The sequence below is a fragment of the Canis lupus genome, chromosome 19, assembly GCF_048164855.1.
Source record: "Canis lupus baileyi chromosome 19, mCanLup2.hap1, whole genome shotgun sequence".
Taxonomy (NCBI): Eukaryota; Metazoa; Chordata; class Mammalia; order Carnivora; family Canidae; genus Canis; species Canis lupus.
In genome coordinates this window covers 39,798,987-39,820,971 of record NC_132856.1, presented here as the reverse complement: position 1 = coordinate 39,820,971, position 21,985 = coordinate 39,798,987, and the positions used below count along the sequence as shown (strand labels likewise).

At 38.3% G+C, this 21,985-nt stretch overlaps 1 protein-coding gene and 1 long non-coding RNA gene across 6 annotated transcripts in view; one reads left to right on the top strand and one right to left on the bottom strand.

Annotated features, from left to right (window-relative positions):
• DCAF1 (DDB1 and CUL4 associated factor 1) overlaps positions 1 to 21,985 on the bottom strand; it is a 77,856-nt gene that overhangs the window by 5,610 nt on the left and 50,261 nt on the right. For all 5 annotated transcript variants that reach the window (XM_072786074.1, XM_072786073.1, XM_072786076.1 and 2 more), the window contains 7 exons: positions 20,729 to 20,811; positions 20,080 to 20,164; positions 17,106 to 17,339; positions 16,427 to 16,520; positions 15,789 to 15,893; positions 15,502 to 15,575; positions 14,679 to 14,780 (listed from right to left, as the gene is read on the bottom strand). In XM_072786074.1, the coding sequence (XP_072642175.1) occupies positions 14,679 to 14,780; positions 15,502 to 15,575; positions 15,789 to 15,893; positions 16,427 to 16,520; positions 17,106 to 17,339; positions 20,080 to 20,164; positions 20,729 to 20,811 (777 nt within the window). The remainder of the gene's footprint in view (positions 1 to 14,678; positions 14,781 to 15,501; positions 15,576 to 15,788; positions 15,894 to 16,426; positions 16,521 to 17,105; positions 17,340 to 20,079; positions 20,165 to 20,728; positions 20,812 to 21,985) is intronic.
• Positions 5,072 to 21,672, top strand: LOC140610249 (uncharacterized). Its single transcript, XR_012011982.1, has 3 exons — positions 5,072 to 7,253; positions 11,531 to 11,691; positions 18,721 to 21,672. It is a non-coding gene; the product is annotated as an uncharacterized lncRNA (long non-coding RNA).

Genomic DNA, 21,985 nt, shown 5'->3' with positions numbered 1-21,985 from the left:
AGAAAAAACACATAGCTCACTCACAGAAGGCTCTGCCATCAACATTCTAGGTTCCTAAATACCTAATAACAAAACCAAGGGAGCTCTTCTCTCTCTCCTGCATCAACCAAACCAAGTGAAATCAGTTGGGCCACTGGAACAAAAGCTTCTACTGGAATCTAAAAATCAGTGCTTTAACAAGACAGAGGAAGAACACAACTGCTGAGTCAACACAAAGTTGAGTCAAAGAACACAACTGCTGAAGCCTAAACCCTTCAAGGTCTTGCCCTTGATCTTATAAAGAAGTAGGTAAACCTCTTAACAGTGCTATCATAAGTATCTAATGATCCAATAAAACTGACTTTACAATACAGAACATAGATATGTACATTTTCTGTTACAAGCCACACACATGAAAACACAAAGTGTGCTAGAGAAACTGTCCTTCCCTCCATTCTCAAGAGATCTTCAGACAGTCAGGAAAACTCCAAGAAAACTAATGAAATACTGGCTTTGTACTGGGCTTTGTAAAGGATACATTCTAGCATCTGCCACAGATTTCAACTTTGCACTAGAATCCAAACTGTGTCTTCTGCTTGAAAGGAAACAAAGACACCCCTGTTGTGAAAAGAGTAACAGGTATTCCCCAAGTAAATGTGACCATCATTCACTTATCCTTCTTCTCAAACACCAACTGTCAACCTTGCCAGTAGCAAAAGGACTCTAATTCCTGCAATAATAAAATATAAAATTCATTTAATACATCATCATCCTAAGGAGAGTCAAAAAAGAATAAGCCCAAGATATACAGGAAAAAATAGGTAAAACACATTTTTAAAAGTGTTGCTGGGAAAAAAAAAAAAAAAAAGTGTTGCTGCATGCCAATCACTTAAAAACCTAAAATGTTGTACTTATTTGGCCACTAGTGTTCATCATCTATAATATAAACTAGACTAATGTTCAGCAGAGAAAGTAGCCATGCTTTATGGACTTTTGATAATTTTGGAACCACCCTTTAGAGACTTTTGATATACTGTTTGGCCCAGTGACTTAGACTTTTCAACAATTTTTGGCAGCTATATCGGAAAGACTAACCCCTTTACCCAGTAAACCTAAGGCTTGTACAAATGTGTGTATGGTCTAAACCAGAACTTGCACGTGCTTGTATATGAGAACACACATGATAGCCTAGATCACTGTTCCACAGCCTAGGCTACATTATTACCTCCATATGGATGGCTACTAAGCATTCACTTACTGGAAAGGCATTGAGAGTGCTTGGAGGCAGTAATGACAAACTGAACCAGAGACAAGCTCCTTAGCCCCTACAAGCACATCAGCTCATACAAATACTAGGAAAAAGGGAGAAAGGTCAAAATTCAGGGAAATAATCCAAAGTGCTTACCAGATTACAATTTTTGCCTCTCTTCAGGCATATTTTCATGGCCTTGACCAAAATTAGTTCTAATCCATTAATAAAGTACCATAGTTAAAAACAAGTACACTAAAGAACAGAGTATCCACAGCCCTATGGTTCTTAAGCCTCTATGGGACAATATAATTACATTTAAAAATTAAGAGAACTTTTTTATTTTTATTTTTGATTCCGAAATTAATACAGTTACTGATACAGATACACATTTGGCATTATTTAAAGAGTATGGAAAAAAATAAATAAATAAAGAGTATGGGACAGGAGAAAATGCCTGGGCTTTGGGATCAAACACGCCTGGTTAGAATCTTAGCCCTGCCAATTACATGGTGTGTGAACACGGGCAATTTACATGAATTTTCAACGTCCCATAACTTTTAAAGGTCCACAGCTGAGTGGGTATATAAAAGGTTACATGGTTCAAACAGGCACCTGTTAATAACCAGCAAATTTAGGTAGACCCTTCTTTTTCACTTCTAAAAATATCAAAGCCTAGCTGATCCAGAACTGCAAACAACTCCTAAATCAAAAGCATTCTTAGAAAATAGGTCAATCAGGGTCTGAGCTCTGAACTACAGATAACATTCCAGATTATTACAAATCTAACCTTACCTAATCTTGTAGAAGAAATAGTTTATATATATTCATCCTGGAAGGCCATGAGGACTTATGTGACCATGACAGGGCAAGGGAAACGAGTAGGAAAGTCTACCTGAATCCATCATTTTTTAAACTCCATGGTTAATGACCAATGCTGGTTTAACACGTATTTTGTTATACATGGATATGGCCGTATACTCACTTTCTAAATTTTAAATCTGAAACCCAAATCATGAAACAGAGGCTCACAAGATCTGTCCAAAAAACTGTAGAATCTGGGGCGCCTGAGTGGCTCAGTCAGTTGTGTGTCTGACTTTGGCTCAGGTCATGATCTCAGCATCCCGGGATCAAGCCCCACGTCAGGCTCCATGCTCAATGGGGAGTCTGCTTCTCCCTCTCCCTATGCCCCTCCACTAGTGCTGTCTCTCAGATAAATAAAATCTTAAAAAAAAAAAAAAAGAAAGAAAACAAAATATAGAATCTAATTCTGTAGCTGAACCCAAAAGTGAGTTTAGAAAGTAATTTTAGCAGCATTCTCTGCTGGTTTAGTTACCTAGTTGGTAACATGAACCCCTCTCTTTCATATCTAAAGAATTAAGGAGTTGTCAAAAGTGGTTTTAAAAAAAGAAAAAAAGGAAAGAAAAGAAACTAAAAATTATTACTTAATGAAAACAAAAATCTTGCTAGAATCCAGAATTGTCTCAATTTTTTTTTTCTTTTAAGATTTTACTCATTTATTCATGAGAGACACAGAGAGAGGCAGAAATACAGGCAGAGGGAGAAGCAGGCTCCATGCAGGGAGACAGACGTGGGACTCGATCCGGAACTCCAGGATCACACCCTAGGCTGAAGGCAGCGCCAAACCGCTAAGCCACCCAGGCTGCCCATCAATTCTACTGTTAAGTCAATTTCATGGTTATCCAAAATCCCAAACCCCTGCAAATTAAAGAACCCAATTCCCCTCCTTGTACAGAAAGGAGGTCAACTGGTATGAGCTCCCTCCACTGCCCTCTGATCCCATCTCCACATCTGAACCTGACTTAACCCTGGTCTGAGTAGGAAGCCAGCCTTTCATTCATACTCTGCACAGCAGTCCTCTCTGGATCTCATTACCACTGCCACCCACCTGCCACCCCCACACACCCACCTTCAACACTTCTCTCCACTGGCTTCTCACCCCTGAGGAGGGTCAAAGTTGCCCAAACCTAAACACTGCTCCATCCACACAGGCTCCACATTGCTTCCAGGCCTCCATGTACCCCACCGCCACTTGCTCACTCATTCCCTCACTCTCTCCTCCTCTAACACTGGACTCTGACTTTTACCCCATCACTCCATAGGGCAGTAATTAATGGTGTTTATTCTGGAGCCAGGCTGCTGCCACTGAACCCAAACTCTACAGATGGAATAACTGATTTTTGGATGACTTACTTTGCCTCATAGGGTTGTTGCTAGGGCTTAAAGGAGGGAAATAATGTGTACACATGTATGTATATAATCACTTTGAAAAGTGCCTATTATATACAAAGTGTTCAACAAAAGTTTGTTGTTCCTATTACAATGACTGAAACATTCCTAAAGGAACAGGAAGGCCTGGAGAGCCAATCATGGGGCTTCTCTCTGGTGACTGACACCAATCCTGGCCTCTACAATGGGCTCATCTGTACCTGGTCTCTTGCAAATCTCCTCAGCCCAGAGGTTCCTACAACTTTAATTTCTGCCTTCATATTTCCTCTAATTCCTAATTCTTGAACTCTCAGGTGGCTCTATCCATTCATACCATAGAAACTTAAAATCTCTTAATTCTAAAACTAACTCTAATTCTAAAAGCACCTTTAAAGCCAGTACCTTTTCTATACTTCTCCCAGTTACCAGCTGAAAATCTCAACTATCTTTCACTTCTCCCACTCCTATGGCTTCACATCCAATTGACTACTGTTTCCCACAAATGTCAGGTACCCAGGACTCCCTCCTACCCACTCTCATTACACTCACTAATGCATCTCCCTTCTCTTGCCCGTCTCTAGTCTCTCCAGCTCTCTATGGTCTTTTCCATTCCCAGAACCAAAACCACAGGAGATCCATAAATACTGACCATGTTCCAGAATTACAAGGGAAGCACTACTTATTGAACAACTCTCTAATGCCAACCTCTGTGAATCCCAATTTCTTGATAAAGAGGTGAGTGGCTCCTACTCAAATGTGATCATCAGAAGCACCTGAGAAAAAGTTTCCCAAAATACAAATTCCAAACCACACCCAGGGTCCAGGCTGACAGAGCTAACTTTTACAAGTGAAGCTCACACACATGGATTTTGGAAAGTTTCCCCAGGAACTGTGAAGTGCACCCCTAATGAAGAATCTCTGTATAAGTATCTTCTAATGTTCTCCTTTTCTGTAATAATATACCCTATCCACAGACTCCCAAAAACAGAACCAAAAAGGTAATTCCAGGTATTTCACTGATGTTCTCTGCTACATCCAACTGTCTTGTTGTCTAGAACTTAAACAATTTGATTTTTTTTTTAACAATTTGATTTTTTAAATCAGTGCAGCATTTGTTCCTAGACCATTCAAAATTCTTCTTGAATATGTCTCATTTTCAAGAGAAATAGCTTTTAGCATATATATATATATAGATATAAAAAAAATATATATATATAGATATAAATATATTTTTTTGCTTTTAGCATATATTACCTTCAAAAATATAACCAACCTCTTAGAAAACCAAACTTCTGGTCATACTTTAAGAATAGTTAATCTAAAAATCAAGATAACTTTATAAAAATGTAATTAAAACCTGAGCTTAGAGGTGACTGAGTGGCTCAGTTGATTAAACGTCTGCTTTCCACTCAGATCATGATCCTAGGGTCCTGGGATTGAGCCCCACAATGGGTTCTCTGATCAGCAGGGGCCTGCTTCTCCCTCTCTCCATGCTGCTGCCCCTGGCTTGTGCTCGCTCTCTAGTAAATAAATGAAATCTTAAATAAATAAATAAATAAATAAATAGATAGATAGATAGATAGATAGATAGATTGAAATGAAATGAAATGAAATCTGAGCCTACTCTTCTTGACAGTTCATTCAACATGTCTTATCTTATAAAAGTTAAACTCCTGCTTCTCTTTTTGACAGTTGTTCCTGGTGTTTAACAATCATTAAAAGGTTCATTTCAGAGTCATAAACTTGTGGTTTTTCATCTCACAGGTAGAATCTAACTCACATACATTTAAAAAATTTAGTGGGGAGAAAAAGGTCTTTTAGGAATCAATGACCAGGCTTATAGCAGGTGTGTAATCAGTAAAGACTCTTACCATCCGCTTCTAGGCAGTGGAGAACACACAGGAAGCACAGCACACAGTGTGTCCCAGATTCCAAAATGGAGTGGAGAAGAGAGCATTATTCCCTTGTTTTTGTTTTTTAAATTTAAGGTTAACTATAATTAGTTGAAATGTATTGCCTTTTCAAAATCTAGAAACAATGATCAATTACTAATCTGATTTTATAATTTTCCTAAAAGCCAACATCAAAGTTGACTGAATTGATTTGTAAAAGAACACAGATACCAAAATTCCAATGGATAGTATGAGCTTTCATAAATGACTGGCTTATCTCTGCTTTCATCAAATGCCTGAAGGCTGGAGGACTAGCAACCTTAGGAACCAAATATTTATGGAAGCCAAATACATCATAGATGTTTTCATTCAACAATATATTGATTCTATTTGTTCCTTCTTGTTAATCTCCAAATTTATGGAAATATAAGGGCAAAAAACAACCATTTTTATGGTATGTAAATTATATCTCAATAAAGCTTTCTAATAAATATTTATATAGGCACTTTATGCTGGACAATTTTATCAGGTGGCAGCTGATCATTCATACTTCTAATTTTATTTTGCTAAGGTGAAAAGGCAAATTCAAAGTGTCAGTCACAGGTGCTGGCATCCCTGAGCCATATAAGTCATACCTGGGACATCTGAGGAGACCTGAGAGCAGATATCTAGACTAGGACAAAACTTTGAATGGCAAATGACTTGCAAGAAAATTAAGTCTCTAATTTTAAAATTAGGTGAAGCACACAAAGGAAAGGGAGTTAAAAATAAAATCAAGCTGGCACACGGAAGACAGAAATCTAATGGAAATAGTAGTAAATACTGCAAAATACTACTACTGCAAGATTCCAAGTTGACACATAAATCAACAGAATTCAGGAGACAAAGGAAATGTGCTTAGATAGATATGGTATCTCCCACTAAAACAACTCTAAATCAAAATCAAAATGCCAAGGGCTTGAGAGTAAAACCAGATCTCTAAGGAGGTCCTTCAAAAGTGCAATGCACCAGATGATCCCTAAGGACAGTGATGTCATTAGGTAATGAAACAAGCCTTGAAATCCAGAAGCAATGCTAACTCACCTACATTGCCTACACAGACACATAGTCCACAATGGCCTAGAGCCATTCATTAGGGCCTTCTTGAGCCTGCCTCTCTCGACCTTGGCTATTTGTGACAAGAAAGTCTCTATTTTTCCTTCCTGTACCACAGTCAGAAGTCCCAACAACTACCCTACCCAGCCCCCTTTCTCCTTCTCTCTTAACCTTACCAAAAGGAAAGTTAAACAGAAGCATAGGAAAAGAATCAAGAAGTCCCTTCCCTTAAGTTGTTCTTTTATGGTGGTCTCTTGCTTCCACAGCCAGCCATGAGAAAACTCACTTCTCATCACTTTACGTCTGCAAGAAGAATGAGGCCAACCCTGAGAACAGCAGCCTTCCAGATCCCAAGGTGTCTAGGGCAATGCTAGTTTTACTTCTCCTGACCTCTTCCTCAAAGATAATAGGTACCACATGGACTGGATCCAGGTGACAGTCCCAAGACTATTACTGCCACTCCCTCATAAACTGCAAGGATGTTAGGAGGGTAGGAATAATGGTATTGATAAATAAACTCCATTTCTGCTTTAAATTTACAGTACAACGTGCAACATCCAAGAAGCTTGAGACAACTGATAAGTGGTAATGATCTACAGGTGACGGGAGTAGTGATGAATGAAGCCATAGAGGATGAGATCATCTGTACCACTGTAACATACTGACAAATAGCTCAACAACATCATCTTCTGTATCTATTCAAGGATAAACTACATCATGTTTCATGACAGTTACAGTGGAAAAGAGTATGCATTGAGTGAGGTGACTAAGATAACAGTTGGCCACTATTAAGAAACCACCAAATCAAGGTAACCATGTAACATTTGGAGGATCTAGTAGCACTTGTGGGCTCTGCTACCAAGAAACACTACCAACATGTACAAGTTAAATAGTATAACACTCAAGAGAACATGAAGATCCATGTCACAAAGATCTCAAGTGAGCCACTTGGTTAAGCGACCAACTCTTGATCTCAGTTCAGGTCTGGATCTCAGGGTTGTGAGTTCAAGCCCCATGTTTTAGCTCCATGCTAAGTATGGAGTCTATTAAAAAAAACAAACAAACAACAAAAAATCCTCAAGTATCCTTCTGAAGACCTCCCCCTTTTGTCCGTATCTCAAAACTCACGTGAACTTTCAACAAAACAGGCTCCTTCTCATCCATGAAACCAAGGAGATCACTGAGGACTCTCCAAGCCATGAAGCTGGAAAACATTAACAGAAATCCCCTTCCACACTAGGGAATTCCCTAGAAGCACTGGGTAAAGTGGTTTAAACTCCAAAGCCTATCTTTTAATAAATAAGGCATTCAAAAACCATGGTAATGGGCACCTGGGTGGGTTAGTCAGTGATCATGGTTGTTTCAAATTCCTCGTCTAATAACTCCTGTCATATCTAAGTCTGGTTCCATTGCTTTCTCTGTCTCTTCAAACTGTGTTTTTTTCCTTTTTAGTAGGTCTTAAAATTTCTTTTTTTCGAAGATTTTATTCTTAAGCAATCTCTATAGCCAACGTGTGTTGATGACCGGGGCTCAACCTCATAACCCTGAGATCAAGAGTCACATGCTCCGCCAACTCAGCCACCCAGGCATCCTGTAATTTTTTTCTTTTCTTGATACCTGGATATGATGTGCTGGGTGAAAAGACCTGCTGTAAATCGGCCTTTAATAATATGGTGGCAACCAGGTGCCCCGAAGGCAACTATACCAATGATCACTTAGAGTGTCAATATTCCAAATGCATCAATTAAAAAACATTATCAATGTGAATCAAGAAACAAGACCAAGTACATGCTGTCTACCAGAAACCCACTTCAAATAGAAAGACCCATATAGATTAAAAATAAATGGACAGGGCAGCCCCAGTGGCTCCACGGTTTAGTGCCATCTTCGGCCCAGGCGTGATCCTGAAGACCCAGGATCGAGTCCCACATTGGGCTCCTGCGTGGAGCCTGCTTCTCCCTCTGCCTGTGTCTCTGCCTCTCTCTGTCTCTCATGAATAAATAAATAAAATCTTTAAAAAATAAAAAATAAATGGATGGAGGAAGCTATATCATGCTAACACAAATTAAAGAAAGCCAGGGTAACTACTTTCAGACCAAGACACTCAGACTAAGGAAAGTTACCAGGGATAAAGACAGACATTATATGATGATTAAGGAGTTAATTCTCCAAGGAAACGTAACAATCCGTAACATACATATGCCTAACAACAGAGCATCAAAATGCAAGAGGCAAAAACTGACAAAATAGACGAATCCACTTACTGTAACTGGAAACTTCAATACCCCTCTATCAGAAATGGAAAGATAAAGGGGTGCCTGGGTGGCTCAGTGTTAAGTACCCACCTCCTAATTTTGGTTCAGGTCATGATCTCAAGGGTCCTGAGACTGAGCCCCACACTAAGCTCCGTGCTCAGCGTAGTCTGCTTGTCCCTCTCCCTCGCTCCTCCCCCTACTTGTACTTTCTCTCTCAAATAAATTAATTAAATCTTAAAAAAAAAAAAAAAGGAAAGAGCAGGCAGAAAATCAGTAAGGACATTGTTGAAGTGATCAACATCATCAATCAACAGGATATAATGGGCATCCATAGACTACTTTGTCCAACAACTCAATACACATTCTTCTCAAACTCATATGAAACATTCATCAAGATAAACCACATTCTGGACCATTAAGCACACCATAACAAATTTAAATAGAAATTATATAATGTTTGCTCTCAGACCACAATGGCATTAAACTAAAAATCAGTAACAGAAATATAGCTCGGAAACTCCAAATACTTGTAGATTGAACAACACACTTCTGAATCCATGAGTCAAAGAAGAAATCTCAAAAAATACTTTAAATGAAAATACACTTATAAAAATTTGTGGGGTGCAATGAAAGCAGTGCATAGAGGGAAATTTATAGCACTGAATACATATTAGAAAAGAATAAAGATCTAAATTCAGTTGCTAAGCATCTACCTTAGAAAACTAAAAATAGAAGAGCAAATCAAATCCAAAGCAAGCAGAAGAAGAAATAACAGAAATTAGAGTAGAAACCAATGAAATTGAAATCAGGAAATTAACAGAGAAAAATCAATGCAGTCAAAAAAGCTGATTCTTTAAATATTAAAGACTGATGAAATTGGGGGCACCTGGGTGGCTCAGTAAGTTAAGAGTCTGGCTTCAGCTCAGGTCATGATCCCAGGGTCCTAGGATTGAGCCCCATTTCGGGCTCCTTGCTCAGTGGGGATGCTGCTTCTGTTTCTCCCTCTCCCTCTGCTCCTCCCCTGCTCGATCTCTCTCTCTCAAATAAATAAATAAAATCTCAAAAAAAAGACTGATAGAATTGATAAGCCTCTAGCCACGCTAAGAAAAAAAGGGGACAGAAATTACTAATATCAGAAATGAGGGATCCCTGGGTGGTGCAGCGGTTTGGCACCTGCCTTTGGCCCAGGGCACGATCCTGGAGACCCGGGATCGAATCCCACATCAGGCTCCCGGTGCATGGAGCCTGCTTCTCCCTCGGCCTATGTCTCTGCCTCTCTCTCTCTCTCTCTCTCTCTCTGTGACTATCATAAATAAATAAAAATTAAAAAAAAAAAAAGAAATGAAAGACAGGATACATCACTATAGATCCCATGGACATTAAAAGGATAAAAGAATTCTGAGGCAACTGGGTGGGTGGCTTAGTCGGTTGAACAGCTGACTCTTGGCTTCAGCTCAGGTCATGATCTCAGGGTTGTGGGTCAAGCCCCATATCAGGCTCCATACCCCACTGTACCTCCCCCTGCTCGCACACACAAAGTCTTTCTCTAATAAATATTTTAAAAATAAATAAATTAATAAAATCTTTCAGAAAAAAATTTTAAAGGATAAAAGAATTCTATGAACTGTATGACCACAAATTCAATAACCTAGATGAAATGAACTGACCCTTTGAAAGGCACCATTTGCCAAAATGCACAGAAGAATAGATAATCTGAATAGGGCTTTAGCTATTAAAGAAACTTAATCAGGGATCCCTGGGTGGCGCAGCGGTTTGGCGCCTGCCTTTGGCCCAGGGCGCGATCCTGGAGACCCGGGATCGAATCCCATGTCGGGCTCCCGGTGCATGGAGCCTGCTTCTCCCTCTGCCTGTGTCTCTGCCCCTCTCTCTCTGTGTGTGTGTGACTATCATAAATAAATAAAAATTAAAAAAAAAAAATTTAAAAAAAGAAACTTAATCAATAATTAATAACTTTCCAAAACAGAAAGCACAAGGCCCACATGGGTTCACTGATGAATCCTACTTAAACATAATACATATATAATATATTATATATGTGTGTGATACATATGTACATATACATGTACATATATATATATATAAATTCTCTAAAATCTCTTCTAGGAGAAAGAAGCAGATAAAATACTTTCTGATTCATTGTAAGAATCCAGCATTACCCTAATACCAACTCCAAAGAGATTACAGTAAGGCCCCCCTCCTTATCCAATAAGGATATAAGGATATGTTCCAAGATACCCCATCCCCAGTGGATGCCTGAAAACGAAGGACAACATCAAACCCTATATATATATATATATTTTTGCTATACATGCATGCCTATGATAAAGTTTAGTTTATAAATTAGGCATAGTAAGAGATTAATGTCAATATAGTCTCTCTCTCAAAATCTGATTGTATTGTAGTCACCCTTCTTGTGATGATGTGAGATGATAAAATGCCTACATGGTAAGATGCAGTGAGGTGAATGAGGCACTGTGATGTAGGCTACTAATGACCTTCTGACCATACATCAGAAAGAGGAACATCTGTTTCCAGACTGGAGTTGACTGCAAGTAACTGAAACCATGGAAAGTGAAACCACAGAAAAGTGAAACTACAGATGGGGGGCTGGAGGGTGGGGAAGGGACTACTACACAAGAAATGAAAACTACAGTCCAACATCTCTCATGAACACAGATGTAAAAACCCTCAACAAAATATTGTACATTGTATAAAAAGAATTACACACCACAACCAAATAGAATGTATTACAGCTATGCAAGGCTGGTTCACATTTTAAAATCAATTAATGTAATACATTACTTCAACAGGATAAAGAAAAAAGATCGTATCAACACATTCAGAAGAAGACTAACAAAACCCAACACCCATAACTAAAAGCTCTGAGTAAAATAGGAATGGAGGGGAACTTCTTCAACTAGATAAAGAACATCTATCTATAAAGAAACCACAACTAACATCATTCTTAATGGTAAGAAACTCAGAACTTTCCTGCTAAGATCAGAATCAAGATCACTGCTTTTCAACATCATATTGAAAGTCCTAGCTAATACGGTAAGACAAGAATAGGGGGGAAAAAAGAGGGTAGAGGCTGGGAAGGAAGAAATAAAACTCTTTGTTTGCAGATGATACGACTTTCTATGCAGAAAATCCCAAAGAACTGACAATGAAAACTGAATTAAGCCATTATAGCAGTGTTGCAGGACACAAAGTGAATTCATAATCTTTCCTAGGACAGCTTTCCTGTACACCAGGAATGAACAAATAGAAACTAAAATTAAAAACACAGTATTACTTACATTTGCCCCACTTCTCAAAATTAAGTACTTAGGTATAAACCTAACAAAATATGTACAAGATCTGTAGGAGGAAAACTACATTATTCTGATAAACAAAATCAAATAATTAAATAAATGAAGAGAGAGTCCATGTTCATGGACAGGAAGCCTCAATATTGTCAAGATGTCAGACCTTCCTAACCTGGTATAGAAATAAATTCAATGCTCTTCCATTCAAAATCCCAACAAGCGGGATCCCTGGGTGGCGCAGCAATTTGGCACCTGCCTTTGGCCCAGGGCGCGATCCTCGAGACCTGGGATCAAATCCCACATCGGGCTCCTGGTGCATGGAGCCTGCTTCTCCCTCTGCCTATGTCTCTGCCTCTCTCTCTCTGTATGACTATCATAAGTAAATAAAATTAAAAAAAAAAAAAATCCCAGCAAGCTATGTTGCAGATATCAACAAACTGATTCAAAAGTTTATATGGAGAAGCAAACAACCCAATATGGTCAACACAATACTGAAGAACAACAAAGTTGGAGGACTGACACTATACCAACTTTTTGTCAAAACTTACTATGAAATGACAGTAACCAAGACGGTGGTTCTGAAGAATATAGACAAATAGATCAACAGAACAGTAGAGAGCCCAGAAATAAATCTACATAAAAATAGTCAATAGCCTGGGTGGCTCAGTCGATTAAGTGTCCAACTCTTGATTTTAGCTCAGGTCATGATCTCATGGTCATGAGACAGAGCCCCATGTCAAGCTCTGTGCTGGGCATGGAACCTGCTTAGGATTCTCTCCTTCTCCATCTGCTCCCCATCTCCCCCAAATAGTCAACTGATCTTTGAGAAAGGAGCACAGGCAATACAATGGGAAAAAAAGTCTTTAACAAATGGAATTTAAACCGGATATCCAAAAAAAAAAAAAATCAATGAATCTCGACACAGACTTTATACCCTCCACAAAAATTAACTCAAAAAGAATCACAGACCTAAATGCAAAATGCAAAACTATACAACTCCTAGAAAAAGAATCACAGACCTAAATGCAAAATGCAAAACTATACAACTCCTAGAAAATTAACAGGAGAAAATCTAGATGACCTTGAGTTTGAAAACTTTTCAGATGCAACCTCAAAGGCACAATTCATGAAAGAAATAACTGATGAACTAGACTTCATGAAGACAAAAATTTCTGCTCTCTGAAAGACACTGTCAAGAGAATGAGAAGCTACAAACTAAGAGGAAATATTTGCAGGTAAAGGATTATTAGCCAAAATATTAAAGAACTCATAAAACCCCAATAAAAACACAAGCAACCCAATTTAAAAAATAGGCCAATGACTTTGACACCTCATCAAAGATCTACAAATGGCAAATAAGCATACGGAAAGATGCTCCATCAGGGAGATGCAAATTAAAATAATGAGAGCCTTCCACTTAAAAAGAAGCTCCCTGAAATGCGGGAGGAGCCCAAAAGGGATTGTAGAGAAAGTCTCCTTCCTTTTGGTCTGGTATCAGCCATCAGGAAGGGTGTCAAAGGTTCATAAATCATTCTCAGAGAACATTTGTAGAGGTTCATAAAACTACAAGACTAATTCCTTTCTACTCCAAAAAAATCAAACCACACATTTTGACTGTGTGTAAAAGGAATGTCTATCAATTTTTTAATTTAATTAAATAGTGATATATACTACTACATACCTATCAGAATGTCCCAAATCCAAAACACTGATAACAATGTCCAAAATCCAAAACATGATATCAAATGCTGGTAAGGATGTGGAACAAGAATTCTCATTTACTGATGGTGAAAATGCAAAATGTATGTATACAGCCTTTCTGGTAGAGTTTGTCAGTTTCTTATGAAACTAAATATAAATCTTCCCATACAACATAGCAAAAGCACTCCTTAGTATCTACCCAAAGGAGCTGAAACACACAAAAGCATGGATATTTATAGGAGCTTTATGCATAGAGAATGTGATATGAGCCCAGTTGAAAGGAAAGATCTGCTCAAAGTCAGAAGTTTAAGAAACTCTTCATAACAGATACCAATACACCACATAGGCAAGCATCTAGCATAGTTTGACCATAACTTAAAATCCCCTATGAAAAAAACTGTGAAACATACTATCTATCCACATTTAATAAATGTTTAATTTCCAAAAGCATCAAAATCTTCTTTACTTATAAGCTCCAATCGATTACTGTGAAAAGAGACTATGCCATAAAACAGAAAATGCAAACCAGACCTTTACAAGGCTTATTAAGCCATTTTCTAAGACCCATCTCAGCAGACTGACATTGTTTTGTACTGACACTGGGAATATGGGGACTGCTCATCCTGAAGCCATACAGGGCACTGGTCCAAAAGTGAGTTCAAGGAAACATCTAACATCTAAAACAATTTCAGAGATTGCTAACATCCAAATTAATCTACAAATGGAACTCACAAGACCATCAAGTACTGGGGTTAAAGTTTTAGAATAACAAAAATCTACTTTCTTCTGAGTTTTAGTTATTTTAGTAATTGTATGGCTGATACACCTGCAGAATATACCAACAGGTAGCAAAGACTAATAAAAAATCTTTATGGCAAAAAGCAGAAGAGCAAAATCTATTGTTCTATAAAGCATTGTTTAGAAACAAGAAATCTCAAAGACCACTGACCTGGTCCTCTTCTTCATCCTCGTCCTCTGCCAGACGTTGCCTGCCCACTTCATACAGCCTGCACACTGTGTCCATATTCAGAGCATCCATGCTGCCTTGGTTCTGAAATAGAACACCCAGTCCAAAAAGAGCAGTTAGTTTTCAGAAGGCCCACATCTACATCTCAATTATGACTAGCACCCATGCACCTTGACCCTATAACTGTCAAAGCTTCTGATACTCAAAATTCTTGAACTAATTCTGAAAATGTTGGCTGGAACACAGAAAGGGAAAGAAAGCAAGATGAGAAGGCTTTAGAAGAGCAAGGGATACAAAAGAGAGACCACCATCCTTAGAATGAACCTATCTTGCTCTGGCAAGAGATCTAGACTCCTTTAAGAAAGGGATAACAGGGGCAGCCCGGGTGGCTCAGTGGTTTAGCACTGCCTTCAGCCCAGGGCCTGATCCTGGAGACCCAGGATCGAGTCCCACCGTCAGGCTCCCTGCATGGAGCCTGCTTCTCCCTCTGCCTGTGTCTCTGCCTTTCTCTCTCTCTCTCTCATGAATAAATAAAATATTTTTAAAAATAAAAAAAAAAGAAAGGAATAACAGTGAATCCAAGATATTAGAAGATAAGATTGTCCATATCGTTTTATATTGGAATTTTCTTATTATATCTCTTACAATGTCTATCTCCTGATCAAATGAGTAGGTTATCAATAACCACCTTCAGAAATGCATCAACTTTAGAACATATCTTAGATCAGACAAAATGCCTGTAAAACTTGGAAAATTATTCTAAACATCAGAACAAAACAGCAAGGTTTCTGTTGGCTCACTTTACCTCAATGACAGCAAGATAGCAGTCTTTGGTGTCTGTACACAGGTCAAAGATGTTCCGTTTCACATCAATGGTTGCTGGAAAACAGAATGTGACAAGACTCAGGACTGGACTATTGCTGTGACCTTAAAACAATCACCTTAAAAATTCCTCTAAAGGAATTTCAAGGTGATTGTTCATAAATATTTCCATAACTTCTTGGCTTTTCAATGAAAAACTACAGAAAAGAGATGGATTACGTAAGGAAAACCAAAACATGACAAAATGAATGTCTGTTTCTTCATGCTTACCTATAGGTTTGTAGTCAGTTGCATTAAATGTTCGGAAGGATGATCCAAAAGGGCTTTTCATCCTCTCTTCCATTAAGTCATCTTCATCATCTGCCTGCAGCATAGCTAATTGGGAAAAAGGGATAAAAGGGGCAAGGAGCAAAATACAATTAGACATAAGAAACATCCCCTACTCACAAGTGCAGAAGTATTAATGGACAATCAAGACTTTAGTGAGTTTCGTTGTAGTAAATTCACTCTATCTAGTTAGTTCCTCTCAATGCATCCTCCTTGCATACACCAAACAGGATCCTCAACCTCTCATCTAGCTCTCAGCAAGTATTACAGCTAAAGGCTTACAACATCACAAGACCACAAATGCAAAGATTCTTCAAGTTCATAAAGATACAGATGGGAAATTAATGCATGAAATTTCTCTATATACAAAGTTTGTTATCTTCAAAACTAGTGGCCTTTCACCCTAAATCAACATTATTTTCATCAACAAACTTTGTCACCATTTGTGCTATCATTTTGTCTTTTATGTTACAGCCTTAAAATGCTTTCCAATTCACATTTGAAAGACATTTCCAAACAAATTAATGAGGAGGAAGAGAAAAGAGAAAAATAACAATGTAGAAAAGTAAAAAGTTTATTACCTCCATACATCACTGTCCCCGTGTGGTTAAATACCACACGACACTGATCCAGAGCAGGAACTGTGTGTAAAAGATGGAAAGTGCGAAGATCCCACTAGGAGGAGAGTGGTCAAGGAAAACTATTTTATACAAAATTTCTTATGCAACTTCATGAGGAAAATTCTGAAATACCACTTTTTTCCCCTCCTGTGAGATATGAATGCCTTAAAAGTACACTTTTTTAAAGGCAGAATAAAAATGCTTTCAAAGTAAAACAAAAGCATTTAGAATGCGTATTATAGAATAATGTCCCTGAAAACTTACTATGGTATTCTCACATATATACATGAAAGTGATACAAATTCCCTTCTTCTCAATAGTAGCACTTCATTTTACTCTTACATCTAGCAACTGATTTCTGTAATGCAAAAGTAAAATTGTTCTGAAGACATGAAAATCTGTTTAATACTTGGAAAAGCACAAGGAGGAATCTGGTCACTCTTCTCCATACAAAGAAAAACATGCTCATCAAAGTCATTGGTAATTATCAACCACTGGAGATTAACACTTCCAATCAAAGGAGAGGCACCAAATTATTACCTGTGTGGATACTTTAACAGGATGTTGGTAGAAAGATAAATTATTTCTGCATCACAAACCAGCTAACAAATGGGAAGTAAGACATAGGTATGAAGGATACAATCTCAGTATTAATGATGACCTCCAGTCCATTCGGATGGAAAACACCACTGATGTTCATGTTGAACTTGTCAAACTTGTGGATGGCCTGTGCAGAGCGGACATCCCAGAGGACGCCATCATTTAAGACAAGATCATCTGTAGGATTAAAGGTGGCACAGTTCCTCTTGTAGTTGTTGGCAAGATCTGGGTTAAACAGAGTCAACAGCTTGTTGCCAGTCTGAATATCATAAATCTTTAGAGAAGAAGGGGTGGGAAGAGAAAAATCAGAACAATCCATCCACTGACAATTCAAAGAGAAGCTGTGTAAAATATCTTTCCATGCTTTCCAAATCCCAACAAAATCATGGAAGTCCTAATGTTGTAGAATACCTGAAAAGTAGGAAGACTATACCAATCCAAGCAAAGTTTAAGTGCTTTGGCTCCCATTCAAGGTTTGAAAAGTCTCTTTCCCACAGGAAAATTAAAAGAGAGATTGCAAAAAAACAAAACAAAACAAAAAAGATTGCAATAAAGATATGAAAACCCTCTTCTACCCCTCCTCCTTTCAAGAAACAGAAAATGTTTCTATGATTGAAATGGAGAAATTCATATGGATTGACCAATAATTACCCAGATACTATTAAAGGGTCACTTTTTGGAGAAAGGTATCAATGAAAGACCCTTTCTCCTTAAAATTTCCCAGTATTTTAGCCTACAATACTAACAGTTCCAAAGTCTACAGTGTGAAACCCATGCAGAGAGACCAGATCTTTCCCATCAGCTTACACATATAATATTTCCAATCTTAAAAAAAAAAAAAAAAAAAATCCTCCTGTAATATAGGAACAAATAAGGAGACACCACAAGAAAACAAACAAATTGAGATCATGAGACAAGACAACTAGTCTGGTCCCTTCAAAAGTCAATGTCATGAAAACTAAAGAAATGCTGCTTGGCTTTAAAACATTAGTGAGGGGATCCCTGGGTAGCTCAGCAGTTTAGCGCCTGTCTTCGGCTCAGGGCGTGATCCTGGAGACCCAGGATTGAGTCCCACAGCAGGCTCCCTGCATGCAGCCTGCTTCTCCCTCTGCCTGTGTCTCTGCCTCTCTCTCTCTCTGTATCTCTCATGAATAAATAAATAAAATCTTTTAAAAAAATAGAATAAAATAAAACATTAGTGAGACATAACAACCAAATGCAATTATGTGAATCTTGGCTGGATCCTGGTTCAAAAAAAAAAGGCACTTGAAACCAAACACATCAGGAACAAAGGAACAATGGGGAAAACTGAGTACGGATGAATATTAGATGATTATTTGGGAACTAATATAAATTTTCTTATGTTTGATAATAGAATATTATTATGTAGTAAAATGTCCTTATTGCTAGACTATGCATGCTGTAAGACGTAGAGATAAAATGTCCCGATGTCTGCAACTAACTTTCAAATGATTCAGAAACACATACATATATTTAGAAAGAAAAATGGTAAAACATTACATTGCTGAATCTAGGTGGTCGGTATATGTACTACTCTTTCAGCTTTTCTATGTATTTTAACATTTTCAAGTGAAGAGTTTGAGAGAATTCCCCCTTCAAGCTACTATACCCCACTTCTCTGCTTTGTTTTCCAGCAAAAATACTTCAGAAGACTGGTCTCTACTCAGTGCCTCCACTTCCCTGTTCTCTCATGAACCTACTCTAATCAGACTGGCCCTGATGCACAGAAGTAGCTCCTCACGTGGTTAATAAAAAGCTCCAATTGTTCAATCAAAAGCACCTCTCAAACTCTCATCTTAAAAACTCATGAATAGTTTTTGACTCAGCTGATCGAGTCTTCCTCAAAAGAATCTTCCCTTGCCGTCTGTGGTATATTTTTTCATAAGGTCTCCTGCTGTCTTACTGGCCATTCTCTTTGGTCTCCCTCCCAAGTCCTGGTCACATGGCAAATCTGAAATATTGGCACATCCTAGGACTGTCCCCACAGTTCTCTTCTCTAGCCTCCTTAATGATCTCATCCAGGTTCATGGCTCTAAAGACTATCAACATGTAGGTAATTCCTGTATTAGTATCTGCTATCCCAGACCTCTCTCTTGAATTCCCATTTTGTATATTCAACTGCCATTTCTTACTTGAATGTCTAATAGAAGAACTGCATGCATCCAGAATCCCAGGGCCTAGCTGTATCACTTCTCATCACCTGTGCCATGCTCAACTGGGCCCAGCCCATTGCAGGCCTCACATGCAAGTTGTCATGACACCCTCCTAACTGGAAAGCCTGCTCTTGCTCTAGACTCACATTTTAGGAACTTTACAGCCAGTCATGTGTCCTCTGCTCACCCTATAGTGTCTGCATCTCATTCACAGGAAAAGTCAAAGGTCCTAACAACAGCCTGTCAGATGCTACTATGACATGTCACCCTCTCCCCCTGACACTGACCTGAGCTGTTCCCCCTCCTCTCTCTCCCACCTCCCAAGTAAGGAATTTTCCCTTGACATTCCCTCTATCTTAAAATACTTTTCCCCCAAATATCTACATGACATCCACAATTCCTTCAAAATATTCCTTAAACATTACCCAGTCAGTGATACTGACTATCCTAGATAAAATACAAGTCCCCCACACCATCACCACCACTTCCTCTTACCCTGCTTCTTTTACTTGGCAGCACTTACCAACTGACATACTATATATTTGCTTATATACTGTCTCCCCAGTAAGGCTTCATAAAGGCAGAGACTTAAAATTCATCTAAAACTTAGTAAGTATTTGAAAATAACTGCTATGCTAATGACATCTTTCTCGAATTGCCAGATTAGTTCATGTTTGGTCCCATATAGCTTAGAACTACTTAATTACACTTCTAGATTCTATCTACAAAGAATATCACTAAGTAATTTATTGTTGCCCTTAGGACTGTCCTTCAGTCCAGGAGCTTTGAGCACAAACAAATGGGCATAATTAGCTTGAAAGCAGGGGATTAAGTACTTACGTGAGCAATGTCTCCTTTTGTACCTATGACCCGATCCTGAGAGTGCTTACTGAACTCAACATAGTGATCTTCTGTGAAGGAATGCCTACAAACAACAGAAGTACATAAGCAATGGACCTTCAGAACATATCCACTCAACACTGAAAATAAACATGATTCTCAGCCTCCTGCCTGACCATACTCATCTCAGGATTCCCAGCAACGAAAGAGGAAAAATTGTATGTTTAATATTAAAAAAAAAAAAAATTTTTTCCTCCATGTTTGACCAAGAAGACCCAAAAGAATTAATTACAGGTAATTAACAGGAGTTACTTGGTTTAAAAAAAAAAAATGGCCACACATGTCTTTGAAAGATAAAGAGTGCAACTGTCATATGTGAACATGAGAAAATACACAGATGTGCCATTTTGGATTAGTGAAGGGTCAGCTGTGTGATGGGAGTGGTAAGAATACTTGGTAAGAATATCCTGGAATTAAAAAGGATACAATCTTATTAAATATGAGCCACAGATGAGAAAGAGAAACTAACAATAACTCACAGCATTCATCTTTTCCCAAAAGGCTTCAAGTTGAAGAACTGGATGAAGGGGAATACAAATTAGGTGATTTATAGAACAGAAAGACTAGGGTTATAAAAGTAGATACATACTTCATATCAAATACTGATTTCATTCCCCAAAGTGCAGACAGAGGCTGGCTCCAAGTAGCAGATGTCAACAGCAAGGACCCATCCTAAAAGAAGAAGGAGGCCCACAGTGGGTAATCACGTTTATATAAATGCTACCTGCCCTTAGCATTTTAAAATGCAAGCTTAAAAAAATACTACTGTATTATATAGAAAACAGAAAAACTCCACAAAGAACCAAGAAATGGTTGAAGCTGCTAGAATTTCAATATGTGCACATGCAATGTCCTAAAAAAATACTTAAATTTAGGAAATACTAAATCCTCCTGACCTAGTAACAAAAAAATATAATAGTTACAAGGGTAGGGGAAGAAAAAACTTGGATGTCAAAGATGGTTCCTCCTTTCTTAAATATTTGGCTATATTATACCTCAGTCTCCCTCATCTGAAATACCAATTTGTTAGACTTTCTTAGCTAAAAACTCTTAAAATTCTTTCAAAAGAAAAAAGCCCAGGCAGCCTGGGTGGCTTAGCGGTTTAGCGCCGACTTCAGCCCAGGGCGTGATCCTGCCAGGATCGAGTCCCACGTCAGGCGCCTTGCATGGAGCCTACTTCTCCCTCTGCCGGTGTCTCTGCCTCCCCTTCCCCACTCTCTCTCTCACTCTGTCTCTCATGAATAAATAAATAAAATCTTAAAAAAAAAAAAAAAAGCCCAATAAGAGCTGAGTCTCCTTTACTCTAAAATCAAGGAAATTACCCTTGTCATCTTAATGAATTATATAGACTTCTTAATGACTTATAGAAATAACAGGGCAGCCCGGTGGCTCAGCAGTTTAGCATCGCCTTCAGACCAAGGCGTGATCCTGGAGACCTGGGATCGAGTCCCACATTAAGCTCCCTGCAAGGAGCCTGCTTCTCCCTCTGCCTGTGTCTCTGCCTCTCTCTCTCTCTCTCTCTCTCTCTCTCTCTCTCTCTGTGTGTGTCTCTCATGAATAAATAAAAAATTGTAAAAAAAAAAAAAAAAAAAAAAGAAATAACCAAAGTATCAATTCCATCCACAGAATAATACTAATAAACCAGGACCCACTAGGATCCTATAATGTTTTCCTAAAAACAGTACTTTGAGATTTCTTCCTAATACAAAAAGAAAACTTCTGTGATCATAGTTAATAGACTGTTTCCATCTGAGGCAAATTAAAAAAAAATTTTTTTCACATTCACACACAGCTCCCCCTCTTAGAAGAGGATTGGTAAACTTTCACTTGAAGGGCTTTGTGAGCC